The sequence below is a fragment of the Ornithodoros turicata genome, chromosome 9 (genome assembly GCF_037126465.1).
Source record: "Ornithodoros turicata isolate Travis chromosome 9, ASM3712646v1, whole genome shotgun sequence".
NCBI classification, from domain to species: domain Eukaryota; kingdom Metazoa; phylum Arthropoda; class Arachnida; order Ixodida; family Argasidae; genus Ornithodoros; species Ornithodoros turicata.
In genome coordinates this window covers 15,071,731-15,089,180 of record NC_088209.1, presented here as the reverse complement: position 1 = coordinate 15,089,180, position 17,450 = coordinate 15,071,731, and the positions used below count along the sequence as shown (strand labels likewise).

At 49.2% G+C, this 17,450-nt stretch overlaps 1 protein-coding gene across 1 annotated transcript in view; it reads right to left on the bottom strand.

The window, feature by feature from the left end:
* LOC135368170 (uncharacterized) overlaps nt 1–17,450 on the bottom strand; it is an 84,033-nt gene that overhangs the window by 32,862 nt on the left and 33,721 nt on the right. The window contains exons 8-12 of the mRNA XM_064601293.1: nt 17,052–17,262; nt 7,816–7,964; nt 6,224–6,313; nt 4,289–4,408; nt 408–551 (exon numbers count right to left, since the gene is read on the bottom strand). Of these exons, the coding sequence (XP_064457363.1) occupies nt 408–551; nt 4,289–4,408; nt 6,224–6,313; nt 7,816–7,964; nt 17,052–17,262 (714 nt within the window). The remainder of the gene's footprint in view (nt 1–407; nt 552–4,288; nt 4,409–6,223; nt 6,314–7,815; nt 7,965–17,051; nt 17,263–17,450) is intronic.

Here is a 17,450-nt window from a genome sequence, read left to right as displayed (position 1 = left end):
TAACGTGGTGTATCGATGTCCTGTCACGACGCAATTCAATGGATCTTGAATTCAAGCAACAGCAAATGATGTCCTGATATGCTATATGATGCCCACTATACTCTGCGTCACAGAAAAGCAGTTTTCTGTGGTGGGTAGTTCTCTTGGACTACCCAAATCCCAGAGCAAGAGGGTTAGCACGCCCCTCCCTCTCCTGTGCCACCATCATCTCTCCCCTCCCTCTTTCACCCTCCCCTTCTCCCTCCCCTGGGTGCACCGAGCCGCCATTTCAGAGCAGGCCGACCGCGCCTTCCCCCTACATCACCCCCCCCCCCCGTGCAAGTCGACCCGGAGGTGTGACAAACATACGTAGCCAGATCCGATGAATATTAGCAACTAATTAAGGAGAAAAATTAGTGAGTTTTTACCTTTTCTACGCAGCTGTTTTAATATCGATGGACTCGCTAAATAGCCGTTCCAACTTCTGCATTTATCTCTGGCGTTTTTCCAAGTCGCCTTAATAGATGAAAGGTCGGCCAGGCAAGGGCCTTCATGGCATATTGCTCTAAGCACTGGAACGAAGGAACGAAAACTGTGAAAGGAGCAATGGGGCGACATGCAACGTCGCTGGAAGTAATAATAATAATAATAATAATAGTAGTAGTAGTAGTAGTAGTAGTAGTAGTAGTAGTAGTAGTCGTAGTGGTAGTGGTAGTGGTAGTAGTAGTAGTAGTAGTAGTAGTAGTAGTAGTAGTAGTAGTAGTAGTAGTAGTAGTAGTAATAATAAAGAAACGGCTGAGAAACAGCCGCGGACAGGAGACATGATGATCTCCCGACGTAGTGCGTCCGTGCCTTGTTTCTCGATGCTTTTTTTCGCAGCTCACGCGGCTTCGCTTGAGCTGTGCCAGGTCCCCCAAGGTCGCCATTTTCCCATGTATTTGTTCGTATCCTGATGCGTGCAATGCCGGAGGCCGCCCTTAGATACCCCATTGTTGCCAGACGTTGGCTTGCGTGGATTGTAGCGCGCTAAAGATCCAGTTGAAGCACAATCCAAGCCAGGCCAAGTCACCGAAGGAGAAATGGACGACTGCAGCGCCTGCGGCGCCTGGTACGACAGGTACGCTATGTGATGCACGCAGCCGTGCACTAGATCCTTCCGATCGCTCAACACGTTCAAAAACGGGACCAAAAAGTGAAACACGACAGAGAAAGTTGTTATACGCGTTTTATTTGGACATATAAAGACTAGATTCATTCGCAGAAACAACAAAAACGTTTTGTCGCTAAACTTAGCGCGTTGAAGTGATCCGGAACGGCAACAGTGGGGTATCTAGTGGCGGCCTTCTTCGTTGCACGCTTTTCCGAGGTGAGTTTGGGGGACCTGAGCTGTGCCGATGTACGTCACCGATCACGTGAGGGGAATAGCATACGTCACGACGTCCTCTCGTTCTGCGATGAACTCTTTTCACGAGGAGAAGGATTTTTCAAAGGTGTGCGGAACAGAACCCTCGCGCTCACTCCGTAGGTCGCCTATACGCTCATCGTTCTTTCGCAGGAACTCATTTTATTCGTGGGAAAACACTCCGCACCGAAAAGCTAAAAAAAAAAAAATGTCACCTCAGTGCTCGTTTAATGCAGCGCAAGACATTTCCAGGACATCCTTTTATCTGGGCGACCAAACTCATCGTGAGTTTCCTATACCATCGCTGTGCAGTTACTGTGCATCCTAAGGACGTCACGTGGATACAGGTTAGGCTGCACGTTGCTGCGTTCACGTTAAAGGGACACTAGACTACAAAAATGTACTAGATGCTCGCGAAGTGAAAGACGCCACCGCCTAGACAGCAACGCAAAAGAAAACGGGAGCCACCCGCTGCGTCACTCGCGACTTAGTGCTCGCACCGTCGTCAGTCTTGAAGGGTTCAGTGCACTGCTCGCGACAGAGTTGTCTGAAATCTCCAGCCTGTGGCTGAGCGGTGCCCTATCGGCAGTGTCGCACACGAAGGAACTATACCAATACCTAGAGGGGAGGTCGCTATCCCTCTCTCCTACACACTCGCTAGCAGACGACGTCCCGGTATCCGACAATAATCTCGATTATTTCGCACGACAGGTGGCGGCTGAGCGCGGCCTTCCCTCGGAGTCGGTATTGGAATGGTTCCTTCGAGCGCACTACCGCCGACAGGGGACAGCTACATCGCAGGCTGGAGATTTCAGACAACCGTGTCGCAAGCAGTACATCGTCGTGTTCCCCCACCAGCATTATCTGCTCATACTATAGTTGGGTGGGATAACTGAAGCACGTGCGTCACTCATGGCTTGCGGTGGAGATGTACGTATCTTCGCTCACCACCTCCAAGTGATGTTGATGCATCCACGCGAACATACTTCTGGTACATTGAGTACACTCTTTAAACGGAACTCTACCACATGATAATCTGAGGCCAAAGCCAAACCATTTCGCAGAATAATACTGTTATCACTCGTGATTCGTGGAAAGCGCTGGGCGTACGCCCTTTAGTGACTATTAAGGCTGGTTCACACTGATAGAATAGTTAGGAAGCAAGCGAGCTGGTGATTTTGTTGTATCTGTGTCCTGGTTTCTTCCGTGTCCCTCGTCTCGGGGTTCTTCAGTATGGTTCACACTGCCGCGTGCTACTGCTCCTGCCAGCCAGCTAGCCAGTTCTACCGACAGCGTCCTACCGTGAGGCCACGACCATCTGCCCGCTGGGACATTCCATCATCGCCGGTCAGGACTCGTGTATAGAGGAATGCCATCGTCCTCTACATTCGGTGACCCGAACAAGGAACACCACGTTCGGCGTAATTCGGCCCAGTACCATCCCTAATTTTCTTATCGGCCAGCGAATCACTCCGGAAGCCATCAATGAAGGTACGGTGCCTCGTTCCTCCAAGGACTCGCTAGGCGGTGACGCTCCACGCACATTCAACGACCTGACATATGACGACGACGCTCCCGCACCGCACTATACTCTCAACACGGCATGGCCACTCTCACTGCGCCACGCCGCCTCACGCATTGCGACGGTCCTCCACGGACATACACCAGTGGCATGTTCCCGAGCGCAACGCTCCTGCACCGGTCGTGGTACGCCGCTGTCGACCGCACCACCGCATGTACGCCAGCGGTCCAGGAACCCAGCCCGCTCTGTCTTCCGGCCTGGCCTTCCACATCGATTCTGATCTTCGACAACCCAGTAGCCAACCATCGTATGGCAGGCGAAGGGCACCGGGACCACCGTTCCACCGGGGGCACGCACGGAGGCAACAGTGAGTCCTATACTCCCGGTCTCCCGTGCTTCACGACGCTCCTCTCCGGCAATTCACGGGGGATAATTCTCGGAGCTAACCGCTCATGTACCGGTAGCACAGGCCCAAAGCTTGCGTTTACGTGCTTTTCATGGCGGAACTATTTCACCTGGCCGCTTTCCTAGTCCCCGTTGACGTAATAATAAGGGTGATGCTGGACCATAATAATAATAATAATATCTCATCACATTACAATGAACCAATGAACGAGCGCCGTTTACAGCGCACCTCCTAGGGATCAAGGGGAGAGCAGCCACGCAGCTACATTCCGCAGCCACAGTGTGCGTTCCGCGCAGACAGTACGCATGCGGTATATCCTCTCCTCCTACTGGGCACATAGCTTACGATTACGTACTGCGTTTGCGTAGAGCGGGGCTCCGTTGCCATGACGACGAGCTGTCGTAAGCGCAAGCGGAACCGTAAATGCAAAAGTGTGGACCAGCCTTTAATGTAACCGAAAAGCGACACAATCCAGGAACGACGCCATTCGGGATGGGGGCTCAGCGTGATATGCGGTCAAGTTTCGTTTTGAAACAGGGCAGAGGTGACCTGCGGGGTCCGAATGCTGCTGGGTCGAAAATGAAGCACATTCGACTTCCATGTGGCCCTCTCTCCGCTCGTATCACGCGTGCTAGGTAAAATAAAAAGATTGATTGATTGATTATTGGAATATTACTGGCGCACTAGCAACTAGGGCCATAGTGTGCCAAAGCAGTTATGAACTTATGATTGTAATACCTTAAAAGTATAACGATCAGATAAAATCAAAGATCAAAGTGTAGACAAAATAAAAAGTAAAACAGAGTAACAGTGCAGGCTGCAGGCGAAATAAAGAGCTTGTTTCGTTACATGACACCTCTCCGACCTTCACACTGGATGTCCCATTTTGGGGCTGGGGGAATCTGGTCGCTTTAATAAAGAGGCGCGCCCCGCGTTCACCCCGTAAACGCCCCGTCACGCAAGAATGAAGTCAACTGACCCTGCTTTCCGGCCACTGGATCCTGTTGTAAGTGGACGCAGCGAGACTCGTCGAACGGTGCCCATGAGGCCTCGGAAGTGAAGTTTACCAGACACCTGCGGGGTACCAGTTGCCCAGACTCTGAAAATGTATTCAGAATATGGTTAGAAAGGTTGCAATTCATGGTCAGATTTACTATGCGTGCCGTATGTGGTATCTACGGCGTTCGGTTGTGTTATGGTAGACGTACGTATGTATGCTGCGGCAGGGAGTTGGGTCTTGTGCGAAGTCCCCCGAACCGTTAGTCCCGACTCTTTTTTGCGAAGTTTTTTTTTATTTCCGTGTTAGCGCCGCGAAGCAACTGTGGCTATAAGCGGCGTACAGACGTGGACAGGTGGAGAGAGGACAGCAGGAAGGAGTGGGGGACAGTGGGGTTAGTATGCGTCCTGGGCTGCCTTCAGGTGGAACTGTGCCGACATTCGTCTGGAAGGTCTTAGGGAAACCCAGGGGAAACCTCAGACAGCACGACCGGTGACAGGATTCGAACCCGCGACACCTCCCAGTCTCGGCGTTGAAAGCGTTCATCCTAACCACTATGCCACGGGAGCTGGTTCCCTTTCGCGAAATGATGAAGAAACATTATATGCACCGTCGGGGTGTGCACCAACGAGGTGGAGAGGCAAATAGAGAGATAAATCGGCAGCCATATTTGAAGCCACGTTGCCCTCACCTTGCCTTGTTTGCAAATGGCGGACATTAGAGACTCGTGTGGTGAGAGTCTTCGCGCGCGTATGCTTCGAAATTCCGTGGCATTTATTGGTTCCGTAATGCCTCCAACAGTTTAAGGGGACCGGCTTATAGCGAATTCAGCTGATTGTTTTCGTGCAGAAAATATCGCACTGCCTACACTCTTAAAACTGAACTTCACCGCATAGCACGCTCCTAGCCAACCATAATCTCGAATGATATCGTTATCTGCCCTGATTTGCTGAAAACGGGAAGCGTACGCCTTTTTTATGACAATTATGAACAGCATAAGTGTCACAAAAAGGCGTACGCCTCCCCTTTTCAACAAATACGGGCAGATAACGATATCATTCGAGATTATGGTTGGCTAGGAGCGTGCTATGCGGTGAAGGTAATTTTTAAGAGTGTAGAGTGTGCATGTCCCACGGCCGCTTCAACCCCAATGTGCGTCGCGCACTCGCACTTCATTGGTCCTCCGGTTCGCTCTTCGTTCGTTTTTGCCTTGAAAGAAGGAGTGCGGGAAGTCTTCTTGAAGCTTCAAAGTTCAAAGGGGAAACGCGGGACGGTTGCGCGCTCTACGTTTCTCTATCTCGTTGGTGCACGCTTATACTTATGCCTAGAGAAGGCGCTTGTAATAACTACGTATCGGTAATTTTTCGTAAGCGGCGTCAAAGGAGCAGATCCCGTCCAACCGTTCCTGAATGCGTTTTATTCCAAAACTGAACGTGCTCGTATCCATCCAACCAAAAGAGCCCAACCAAGCACTATACGTCACACAATGCCCGCAAGCCACCACCTTCATTTTCGTCGTTTTCGCGACTACACTCTTAAAAATGAACTTCACCGCATAGCACGCTCCTAGCCAACCATTATCTCGAATGATAACGTTATCTGCCCTGATTTGCTGAAAACGGGGGCGTACGCCATTTTTGTGACAATTATGAACAGCATAAGTGTCACAAAAAAGGCGTATGCCTACCGTTTTGAACAAATCAGGGCACATAGCGATATCATTCGAGTTGATGGTTGGCTAGGAGCATGCTATGCGGTGAAGTTCATTTTTAAGAGTGTATGCTACAAAGTTCACACAATCAATTAACAAAGTCCCAACAGCGCTCCTGTCGACGCGCAGTCGAGGAGCAGAAAAGCCATTCGAAAGGTACAGGTGGCCTTCGTAGTAGAACAAGGAAAAAGTAGAGAAAGGGTTACCTGTGAGGCACATTGGTACTGACGACTCAGCAGAAATATGATTATAATTTGTCCACTGCAGTCGAGTCCCGTTTTCAGGTGGGCAGTTCACTGTAATAGAAGTTCGACATTGACTCAGCGTAGGTGTTATTATGTTGGTACTGTGGCTCTCGCAAGAGTCTCCAAGCAGTGTCGTACCCGCCACATAGGTAGCGCAGTAGCAGCGCCAAGTAGCGCAATACCAATTAAAAGTAGCGCAATATTTCAGCCATATACCTCAACAACACTGAATATCCTCTGGATGTACGAATAATGTCCTAACGAATTCGTACGTCCGATGGATATCCCTCAGAACATCCATCGGACGTACGAATCCGTTGGGACGTTATCCGTACATTCTGAGGATATTCAGTGTTGTTGGGGTACCTTATCCCTCTGAAGATTCTCCAAGTGCAAGGATTACGCATGCTTATCTGGACTCCACACTGGCAACACAACAGGTTAAAAACGAGACAAAATACCCGTAGAATGTTTAAGGTTTCGAAAATCACTCGAGCTTCATCCTCAGAATGAAATCTGTCAGGTCGTCGTCAGCTCCTTTTAAGCAGGGGGGGGGGGGGGGGGCGTATCAGGAAGTGGTCCCGGATGTTTATTCGTACAATCAGATGTTGTACGATATACCATGACTCAATGTTTTTTCTAACATTCCAACGACTCTCACGTGCTAAGATGTCTGAGGAATTTAAGGCAACCATGTGTCCTGTTCTTTCCACATGCTCACACAGGTCGGTAGGCCTATCAGGGTTCTTCTAAATGTCATTAAAGAGGACGAAGGTCGAACGAGCTTCGAAACGTTAAACATTTTACTGGTGTTCTGCTGTCAGTGTGGGGTCTAAATAAACACTCTATCCCTTTGGCGCACAGAAGACATTTCATTGTCTTGCGCGGCCAACGACGGTATAGTTAATATCATTCAGATTCGGTATAGTTAGTATCATCCAAATCATCAGCGTATATTACAGCACACAGGTTGTCTTGTAGAACAAATATGTAAACTTTGTTATGCTGCTATTTTCTGCATACCGCTGCAGTTCCAAAGTTCTGTGGAGCGCAATCCCTTGTTGCGGGATTGTTTTATTTCCTTGCTTTCCTCTCTTTATCTTTTTTTTTCATACTCAAAGTAGTTCGACAGACATTTATTGTAGCCCTAAAATATCCTCTATTAAACAGTAAAGTGACAAGCCATCAGTTTGTTTCCGACGTCCTTTTCGAGTAAGAAATGGGCTTTGATTCAAAATACTCGCTGCTCTGCTCACTGCTACTCGTTTCTACACTCTAAAAACAGTCATCGCATAGTACGCTGTGTGCCAACCTTTGCCACGAATGATAGGGTTATCACTTCCGATTCGAGGAGAGAAGGGGGCTTACGCCTTTTTGTGGCAATTTGGGTATATGGTAATTGTCACAAAAAGGCGTACGCCTCCCTCGCTCCTCGAATCAAAAGCGATAACCCTATCGTTCGCGGCAATGATTGGCGCACTACGTGCTATGCGGTGAAGTTCTGTTTTCAGAGTGTACGTGACCTTGCTTCGTCGCATACTGATATAGCTTACCAACATCATGTAGCGTGACCTTCCATGATCCAGTCGGATTGTTGGGTAGAGGAGGGAAGCGAAGCTCCAGTCCAGTCTCCGCATTCGCATTCTGCTTCACGTACACAAAGCCGCTAATATTTACCAAACTGCCATCCGCAGACCCTGGGCTGTTGAAAAAATGAAGAAATATTGAAAAACCAAGAATCAGAATTTAAACGGATAATTAGCTCCCTAACTAAATTAAAAAAAAAAAAGAAAAACAAGTCAAGGATGTGTGCAATAGGCAATGAACAACTCTCCGTCAATTCGTTTCGCTCGAAATCAATGTATTTTCGGAGTATTCAGTATTTTTCTGTGCACTCTAAAAACAGAACTTCACCGCATAGCACGCTGTGCGCCAACCATTGCCAAGAATGCTGGAGTTATCGCTTCTGATTCGAAGAGACCAGCTCCGGTGGCGCAGCGGTAACGCGTGCGCTTGGAGACTGGGAGGTCCGCGGTTCGAATCCGCGGGCCGGCTGTGCCGTCTGGGGTTTTTCCTGGGTTTCCCTCAGATGTGTAATAGGCGTATGCCGGCACAGTTCCCCTGAAGTCGGCCCATGGACGCAGCTATCCTCCCCCCGAGCGGATTCCGCTCGGTCTTCTACTTCACCCCATCCTCTCTTCCTCTCCACCACCTTTCCCTTCCCGAGAAACATGCCGCCTACTCAGGCAGGCAGACCTCTCGGGTTCCTCCCAACGACACTCCTCCTCCTCCTCCTCCTCCTCGATTCGAAGAGAGACAGGGGCGTATGCCTTTTTTGTGGCAATTTTCATATATCCAAATTGCCACAAAAAGGCGTACGCCCGCCTCTCTATTCGAATCAGAAGTGACAACCTCATCATTCGTGACAATGGTTGGCTCACAGCGTGCTATGCGGTGGAGTTCTGTCTTTAGAGTGTGGGCAACGGCGGGGGGGGGGGGGGGGGCGCTCGCCGGGGGAAGAGCATTATTTCGGGACGAGGCGGTAGGCTCGCGTGACGTTTCGTGACGTTGCTTCAGGAGTGGCGATAGGAAGCCGTATCTCGATGCCAGGGAAACGGCACGCCCTCTTGACGTCACATTGTTCTCGCGCATACGTCAGCGAACGCCTACATTGCGTGGATCCCGTTGCTTTCAGATGCCTACAATAAGTCATACCGCTCGAGCTTCAGGAAACTAATGCACGGGCCTGATAAAGTTGACCTCTCTCAACACTTAAAATCAACAACAACACTCCCGTCTGCAACAGAAATCAACGACTCGATGTTTTGAGAGCGAACTATCCCTTCAAAGCGACTGTCGACAACCAAAGCAAAGCTACACAGACACTTTTACACACCTTTTTATGGCGTTTAGAGTCACCGTGCAAAATATTTGAATTAAATTCGCAATCAATTCTTTATCATTACATGTTTTACAGAGTACTTTAGCAGACGCGGCGTCACTGTCGATAACTTCCGGTTTTTTTTATGCCGAGCAGAGTAGCCACAAATTCGAGACAAAACTACCTACCCTACCATATCTCGAGACCATACCACTACCTACTACCGCATGTCGAGACTATACCTACCATATACCAAGACAAAAGTCCTACCATAGCTCAATCACATTTACCTCGATGATAGAATCGTACACCTTTGTGACGTCACCCAAGCTTTTGCTTACATCACCCTGAAACCGAATCCAATGTCAACATGACGTTCGTTAATCTCGATAGCTACGGCGCACTGCTGGATACAATTTTACATTTGGCGTCATCGTGTGACTTACAGTGGAATGCAACTCCAATCTCAAAATCACTCAACAATCCCATGCTTTCGCTTTAGAGGAACCCCAAAAGTCATATCCTTTTTTCATTCTTTTTCGTTTTTTTCCTTTCTTTTTTTTTTCCCTGTGGCCAGCGTTGTACGACAACTAGCATGCTTTCTTGCACTACAATAGTCGCAGCAGGTCTCTAGCCAACACCTTCTAGATAACGAAGAAGGCCTCCACACTCTTTCAATTTACAAGACGCACCTGGCCCTGGTGTGGCTGTTGGTGATACATTGATGTGGCGTCACCGAAAGAGCGCAGAAGAGAAAAGCTGACTAATTGAAAATGTACGGCAGCTGGGCCAGATGCGTGACGTTTTTGGAAGAGTGCCGGGACCTTCTGTGTTATCTAGGTGGTGTCGCTAGTAGTAAGTACTGACCACGTTTATCCGGAAACGCACATCTTCGTCTGGACGCCATTAATTAGCAATTAGAGCTAATTGGGACCCCCAACATTAATCAGCACCCTCCAGGGAGCCATCACACTAATTGGGGAACGTCTATCTCGCGTCCAGACCAGTTGTGCGTTTTCGGATAATCGTGGTCATAAAAAATAAAAAATAGGCAGAAAATAAAATAAAAAGATAGAAATAGAGTGGAGAGAAACAATTTATTCGAAAATCAACGATGGCGCGACGAAGAAGCCGCTCCGCAACACCCGAGTGACCACCAGCGCCCGCCATGTTGGTAGTTGGCACCCAGCAGTTGCAGAGATCGAAGTTGCAAGGCATCACACCAGATGGCGCCACCATCATAGCTCTAGACGAGAAAGACAGAGAAAAAGATACTAGCGGCAGGTAAAAATGACAGTACTGCTAAACTGCTGACAGTACGCACGTCTGCTTTCCACGACAGCCAGAGAGAAACTGACTGAGGCGACGCGCAGCGGCAGCTATCGAAGCACGCGCGCCCTCTGCTCCACCCGTCCGTGCATGCGCGCGCGCACTCCTAGCGCCCTCTGCGCCGCCCGCGGGTGTTTTCGGTTTCGACTCTCTGCTGCGCGCGCTCCTAGCGGCGACGGGTGGCTTCTGAGTTTCGCTTGCACTCTCGTTTCTTGGCGCGCGCATTTATCTGCATAAAGGCAGCGCGCACCGCGCTGCCTTTATTCATCATAGGTCTTTTGGTCATCTTTGTCTCATCTTTAGGTCATCTTTGGTCATCATTCTGACCGATACGTGGAAAACGCCATGTGTGGTTTATTCTCCTGCATTTCTCGTCGTCGCAAGGAAAAGACAAAAAACGAAGAACCTCGCGAATTTATTCGCGGCATCGTGGAGGAAGCCTTTCAAGTCCACCGCCTGGAATGGCTGCAAGCGCGTCAAGAAATGTGTCACGACAAGATGAAGACGCTCGACTGCATCTTAGCGGCGGACAGACTGGCGAAAAAGAAGTCCAACTTTAGCCTGGATAATCTGTATTGGGAACGCAGTTCCGATGTGGAGGACGACGACGACGACGTGTAAATAAAAGTGATGCATTTCTCTTCGAGTCTCAGTCTCTTCTTTCTCTTCGTGCAACGTGTACGCTCGCAACATGTCTTCCCCCGAACCTTTTCGTTTCCGTCATCCCTTTCGCTGTATCTTAAGCGGCCCCTCCCTGTGCGGCAAATCTACTTTGTTGCTAACGTGCTGAGGAACCTGAATGACATGGTGGACAAGCCTCCGTCACAAATATTCTACATGCAGAAATATGCTTTGCCGAGCATGCAGGACGAATTCGGGGACTCCGTAAAATTTACCAAGGAGCTACCGCGAGAGTGGGACACGTCGCGCGCCACGCTGATCGTCGTTGACGATCACATGACCAACGCCGGTTCCTTGAAGGGGGTGACCGATCCTTTCATTCGGGGTTCTCACCACGCCAACGCGTCGATCTTCTTACGCGTTCAAAACATCTTTTTCGACAGTAGCCATTTTAGAACAATATCCTACAACGCCAGTTACGTCGTCCTGTAGCGCACCGTGCGCAGCGTGCACCAGATGGAACATTTCGGCCAGCAGCTATTTGGCAGAAAAAGATTGGAGTATTTTCTAGACGCATATAAACAAGCGATGTCGTCGCCAAACACATATTTACTCGTGGATCTTCACAACTATACGCACGAGGATCACAGGTTGTGTAGCAATATCTTTCCGGGCGAACGTCAATATATCTGTGCTCCGAAATGAATCTCCGCCCTCACCTCACTTTATTCAAAGTACTCTCCACTCTACCCCCTCCGCGCCGTCGCGCCGTCTTGAGACGTTCGTCCTCGTCCGACATAAAACACCTCTCCGAAATTTGCCTCAATGTATTGAACGGAAAGGTGGCTCTAGCTCCAGATACCTTCGCGCGTTTGAAGAAGCACAAACGCTTTTTACATCGGCTCACCTACAAAAAGATTCACAAGAATCCGCAACGTTTGAAGCGTTATCTGTCTCAGCAGCAAGGACAGGGCGTTCTTTCGTCGGTGGTTCCTCTCCTACTTTCCGCCGTGTTGAACCTTTTCGCCAATGGCCAAGAGAATTGAAGTGACCACCTCCTCCTCCTCCATCGGAAACATTCTTTCCTCGAAGGAGAGTGACGACGTCAAAGTGAAACTCATACTACAAGCACTGTATCGCATACTAAAGCAGTACGAATTTGACCCCTACGACAATAAAAACAAGGCGTCCGACGCTACAAATCACTTTGACTATTCGCTCCTCTCTCTAGAGGTGGACGAAGAGGAAGCGGAAAGGGTCGCCTCGGAATTAAAGAAGGTTCTTTCCTGGGATCGCGAGGGTTGTGTCTCCGTGTCGGGCAAGCCCATCAGACACTCCTCCGTTTACGAACTCGTCAATTATTTGTTGCAACGTAAGACGGGAAAGAAACCTTCCTGGTTCCCCAAAGTCTCGAAACTATTGCGCCTGATTTCTCTACCCAAATCTCGCGAGCCTCAACAGCAGCAGCAGCAGCAGGCCTCCATTGCGTGGACGACTTATGGAGGGATATGAAAAGCCAGCGTGTGGTTTGGGGTGTGTGGAACGCTATAGAAAAGCACGTCACTTGAGCAAAAAGAAAGCTCTCGTCATTCTCAGAAAGCTTTACCGCTAGAAGGTACTGCCCCTTTAAGCTTCGGGAAAGCGGAGCACCTCCTCTACTCCCTGGTGCACCAGTGGAACACAGCGAGTGCAGCGGGTTGGAGAGAACTCGCTGAACGCTGGATGACGAGTCAAATACTGTGAGTGTTTCCCGATTGAGGTTTTTGTTCGTAGAATCCTTATTCTGGTCCTTTATTACTAGATTGGATCCCTGGGTTCTTATGGAAGACCACGAACAACCCATGTAAAAACGATAGACAATAAATAGCGTATCGTCTTTTGCATCACGCGACTCTCTCTCTCTCTGCCCCCAATACAATAGAAGAATAGGAAACCACAGATCCTGCGTATAAAAGCGAGCGTGGGATAGACCGCAGTTAAAGATGATGTCGACGATGACAACACAACGTTGGATCTGCTTGCGCAGGAGGTAAGTGCATTTGTATGTGTTTAGATCGTTGTTTGATTAATGCCTCCTTGTCTCTATTTGCTAGGTACACTCGGGAGAATTATTTCAAATTGGGGGGAGGGACTCCATGCCTAACATGAGGTCCGATTAGGCTCCGCTAAGTTCAAAATTAGGGGGAGCATCGCCCACATTATTCAAAATTGGGGAGGGACGAGAGTTCATGGCTAACATGAATTCTGATTAGGCTTAATGGGGAATTGGCGGGCATCCCCGCACCAGTCAAAATTGAGAAGGGGTAAGAGAATTCATGGCAAACATGAATTCTGATTAGGCGTAATGGGGAAGATTTGGGGGGTACATTTTAATCTGGCCTTATTCAAAATTGAACTCCTTCTTTCATTTTTCGTTAGATTATTCCGAAACGAGGGGGAGAATTCGTGCATAACACGAATTTCATTAGAGACCATGTTGATTATGCAAAATGAAGGAGTTCTTAAAGGGAGAATTATTTCAAATTGGGGTTAAATTAAAACCTTCTTTCATTTTTCGTTTGGTTGTCATCGTTGACATCATATGCGATATTGCAATGGCATCGAATAAGATATGGCGCGGTGTCCAAAGTACAGACGCCATCAGCGCAATGAGAGGGGGAGGAGACGCCCTGGTTCTACGACGGTTGATCGAAAGCCCACGAGGGGCATTCATCCACGACGCGAGGCGTTTCGTGGAGCAAAATGTAAGTTGGCCGTCTCTGCTGTGAGAGTGTATTCTATGTGTGACATTGTTTTTCAGGAACCAATAGCCGCTGTCATCATGTGTTATTGCAATGGCATCGAATAAGACATGGCGCGGTGTCCAAAGTACAGACGCCATCAGCGCAATGAGAGGGGGAGGAGACGCCCTGGTTCTACGACGGTTGATCGAAAGCCCACGAGGGGCATCCATCCACGACGCGAGGCGTTTCGTGGAGCAAAATGTAAGTTGGCCGTCTCTGCTGTGAGAGTGTATTCTATGTGTGACATTGTTTTTCAGGAACCAATAGCCGCTGTCATCGCATATCATGCAGCACAGGAAAAGCCGTCCAGCAAGCTCCCTGATAGCCCAAACTACCTTCCTGTATAGCAGTAGGTCCCCTCCTTGTACAGCATTGGGCAAGAAAGACCGTGAGCGCCCTTGTGAATCGAGTGACCGTGGAACAAAGAGCAGGCATCTATCGACCAACTCTTTTGTATGTATTCAATAAACATGTTTCACTGAAAGAAAACACAGAGTCTCATCAAAGTTATTCGGACTGTTTAATGCGTTGCATGTCAATAACCAATCGGTATTTCAATAAATCAGTGACAAAGTTGGCGATGTAGACTGCTTGCAAATGTCGCTGCTTCCGTAGGGCGTGCTTAATATGAGCGATGGCACGAGCGAGAAGGTCCACGATGTCTGCAGCGATGTAGTTGAATTCTGCGTTGGACAAGCTCACAAATTCGCTCATCAGTCCCAGGGGTCCGTCAGGAACCGTTATGCAGACGTTCTTGTAACGGGCGTAAATTCGACGCACCATCTCCTGCAGCAGCATCGGCGAGATCTCTCCTATATTGCCAAAGCCTACCATGTCTATCACGTAGCGAAAAGCAGTGATGACGAGCTCGTTGCGGGGACTTTCGCTGTCGAAACATTCCTTCTCCACTTCTTCCCAAGAAGCGTGGGTGCGGGAACAATTTTGTAAAGAGTGGTAGCTGAACATCTTCACGTAGTGATGACGCGAGCGCAGTGCGCGCTGCCTTTATACAGATAAACGCGCGCGCAAAGAAACGAGAGTGAAACCGAAACTTAGAAGCCACCCGTCGCCGCTAGGAGCGCGCGCGCGCGCAGCGGAGAGTCGAAACCGAAAACACCCGCGGGCGGCGCAGAGGGCGCTAGGAGCGCGCGCGCGCATGCGCGGACGGGTGGAGCAGAGGGCGCGCGCGCATCCATAGCTGCCACTGCACGTCGCCTCAGTCAGTTTCTCTCTGGCTGTCGTGGAAAGCAGACGTGCGCTCCCCGCGCTCGCTCAGCCTTTTCTCGCATGTTTAGACTTGTTTTGCGGTGAGCAAGCCTTTTGTTCGTGTTGACGCATGTTTAGCGATGTGTGCCCAGTGGTTCCCGCCTTGTGTTAGCTGCATAGTGTTGTGACGTTGTGGTTAGGCCTAAGCGATCGCCCCCCGTAAGCCTTTTCCCCCGATGTGTACTGTTTTCTGTTTAGCAGTAGCGGTTAGACCTTTCCTCTCGCATGCATAGACTTGTTTAGCAGTGCTGTCATTTTTACCTGCCGCTAGTATCTTTTTCTCTGTCTTTCTCGTCTAGAGCTATGATAGTGGCGCCATCTGGTGTGATGCCTTGCAACTCAGTGGCCACCTGTCATCGATCTCTGCAACTGCTGGGTGCCAACTACCAACATGGCGGGCGCTGGTCACTCGGGTGTTGCGGAGCGGCTTCTTCGCCGCGCCATCGTTGATTTTCGAATAAATTGTTTCTCTCCACTCTATTTCTATCTTTTTATTTTATTTTCTGCCTATTTTTTATTTTTATGACCACGATTATCCGGAAACGCACAACTGGTCTGGACGCGAGATAGACGTTCCCCAATTAGTGTGATGGCTCCCTGGAGGGTGCTGATTAATGAGGGGGTCCCAATTAGCTCTAATTGCTAATTAATGGCGTCCAGACAAAGATGTGCGTTTCCGGATAAACGTGGTCAGTACTTACTACTGTCGCTCTTGCACGAGAGACAGGATTCTGATCTTCCACGCGCTCTAGAAACCCTTCGACTTCTCTAGAGAGTCCGCATGGGAATGAGTGCGGTCCAAGTCACTCCGTGACACAGAGGAGGGCGGTGGAGGAGGGGAGGGGAGGTGGGAGCTCACGGTCCCCGCTGTTACCGCAGCAGGTGGGGCAGGGCTGCGAAGGTCAGGACCTTCCGTGTGTTGCTAATTTTCTGAGACGTTTCTCTAAGGCCGGTTCCACACTGACGTTTTACTCGTCCGTGCTTTTCACGTAGCCAAAACGGACCCCACTGGAACCCACGCGGCTCGATTGCCCTTAGGTTTGACTTTTTATGCAAACGGGTGACAAATACGGTAGTCTGAAATGGGCCTAAATTGAAAATGCACAATTGTGACACACTATTTAGCGAAAATATTTTCCAGGTTGGGACTCAGGATTCAGCCCATTCTACCAAGGACTGGCTTCAGTTGACCAAACGAATCAAAAATATTTTGCAGGACATGGGGGTACCTATAATAGACGCATAGAAAATAATCATCGCAAATATCGAGACCCACCCGTCTGTGACATCACGGAAAATTTCTCCGCCTGTCAGGTTGGCGTATGCTTACGATATCCAATGCGAATGCTCTCTCTTCTCTGACGTTAGATTTCGACGCCAAGCCTTTTTCGGGGCTTCATAGGTCGCTGATACGACATGTACGAGAATGATATCTTCCTCAATATTATACAATACAATGTATGCATGGCGCAATGACGCACATACTATATTAAAGGGCCGGTCCGTAGGGTACCAGAAATTTTCATCGCGGAATGAAAAAAATGCCGTTACCGTGACATAAATATAATAGGAACCTGGCACAACCGTTGCGTCGTTCCTGGTTTACACACGAACGGGACGACGATATGTGTACCTTCCCTCTTCTCAAAAAGAGTGGCAATGTGGAAAGGCCTCCTGTCAGTATATGCTCGAACAATTTGGTCGCTCCGCATTACCGCGCTTCTCGAGGAGGAGAGAAGAGGGAAAGTGCAAACTCGCGGTTTCGTTCGAGCGTAAACCACGAACGACGAAGCGGCTGAGTCCCATTCCTTTTCTGTAGGTATCAAAGAAATGGCAGCTTTCAATCCGCAATGAGTAATTTTGGCACAATATACGCCCCTTCAAGTGCAGCAAAGTTTGAAGTTCTTACTCAGCACGGAAGAAGCTCCAGCTGAGCTTGTCGAACGCTGGTGCCTCGATGTTGTAGGAACTCCATGGTATAAGATATATCTGCTGTTGTAGCACCCCGAGAAGGCGGGTTATATTTCCGCTGACAGCGAAGGAGGGTCCAATAAGATTCCACCGCTGCGTAGGTAAAGATTCCGCTCGTGCGAAAATGGTCAGACGACGAGTGTAGAAGTCTGAAAGGACATAAATTGCGACATCCTCCACGTGGCAGGCGAGAGAAGTTTTTTTTTCTCTACTGCATGGGTGTCTTTACGACGTAACGTGGTAGTAGCTGGTGGCAACGAAACATAGAACGAACGGAAACTTAAGGACCGCGAAGGTGCAAAACTTTCTTCTCGATCGATGAAGGATGCCGTTACTT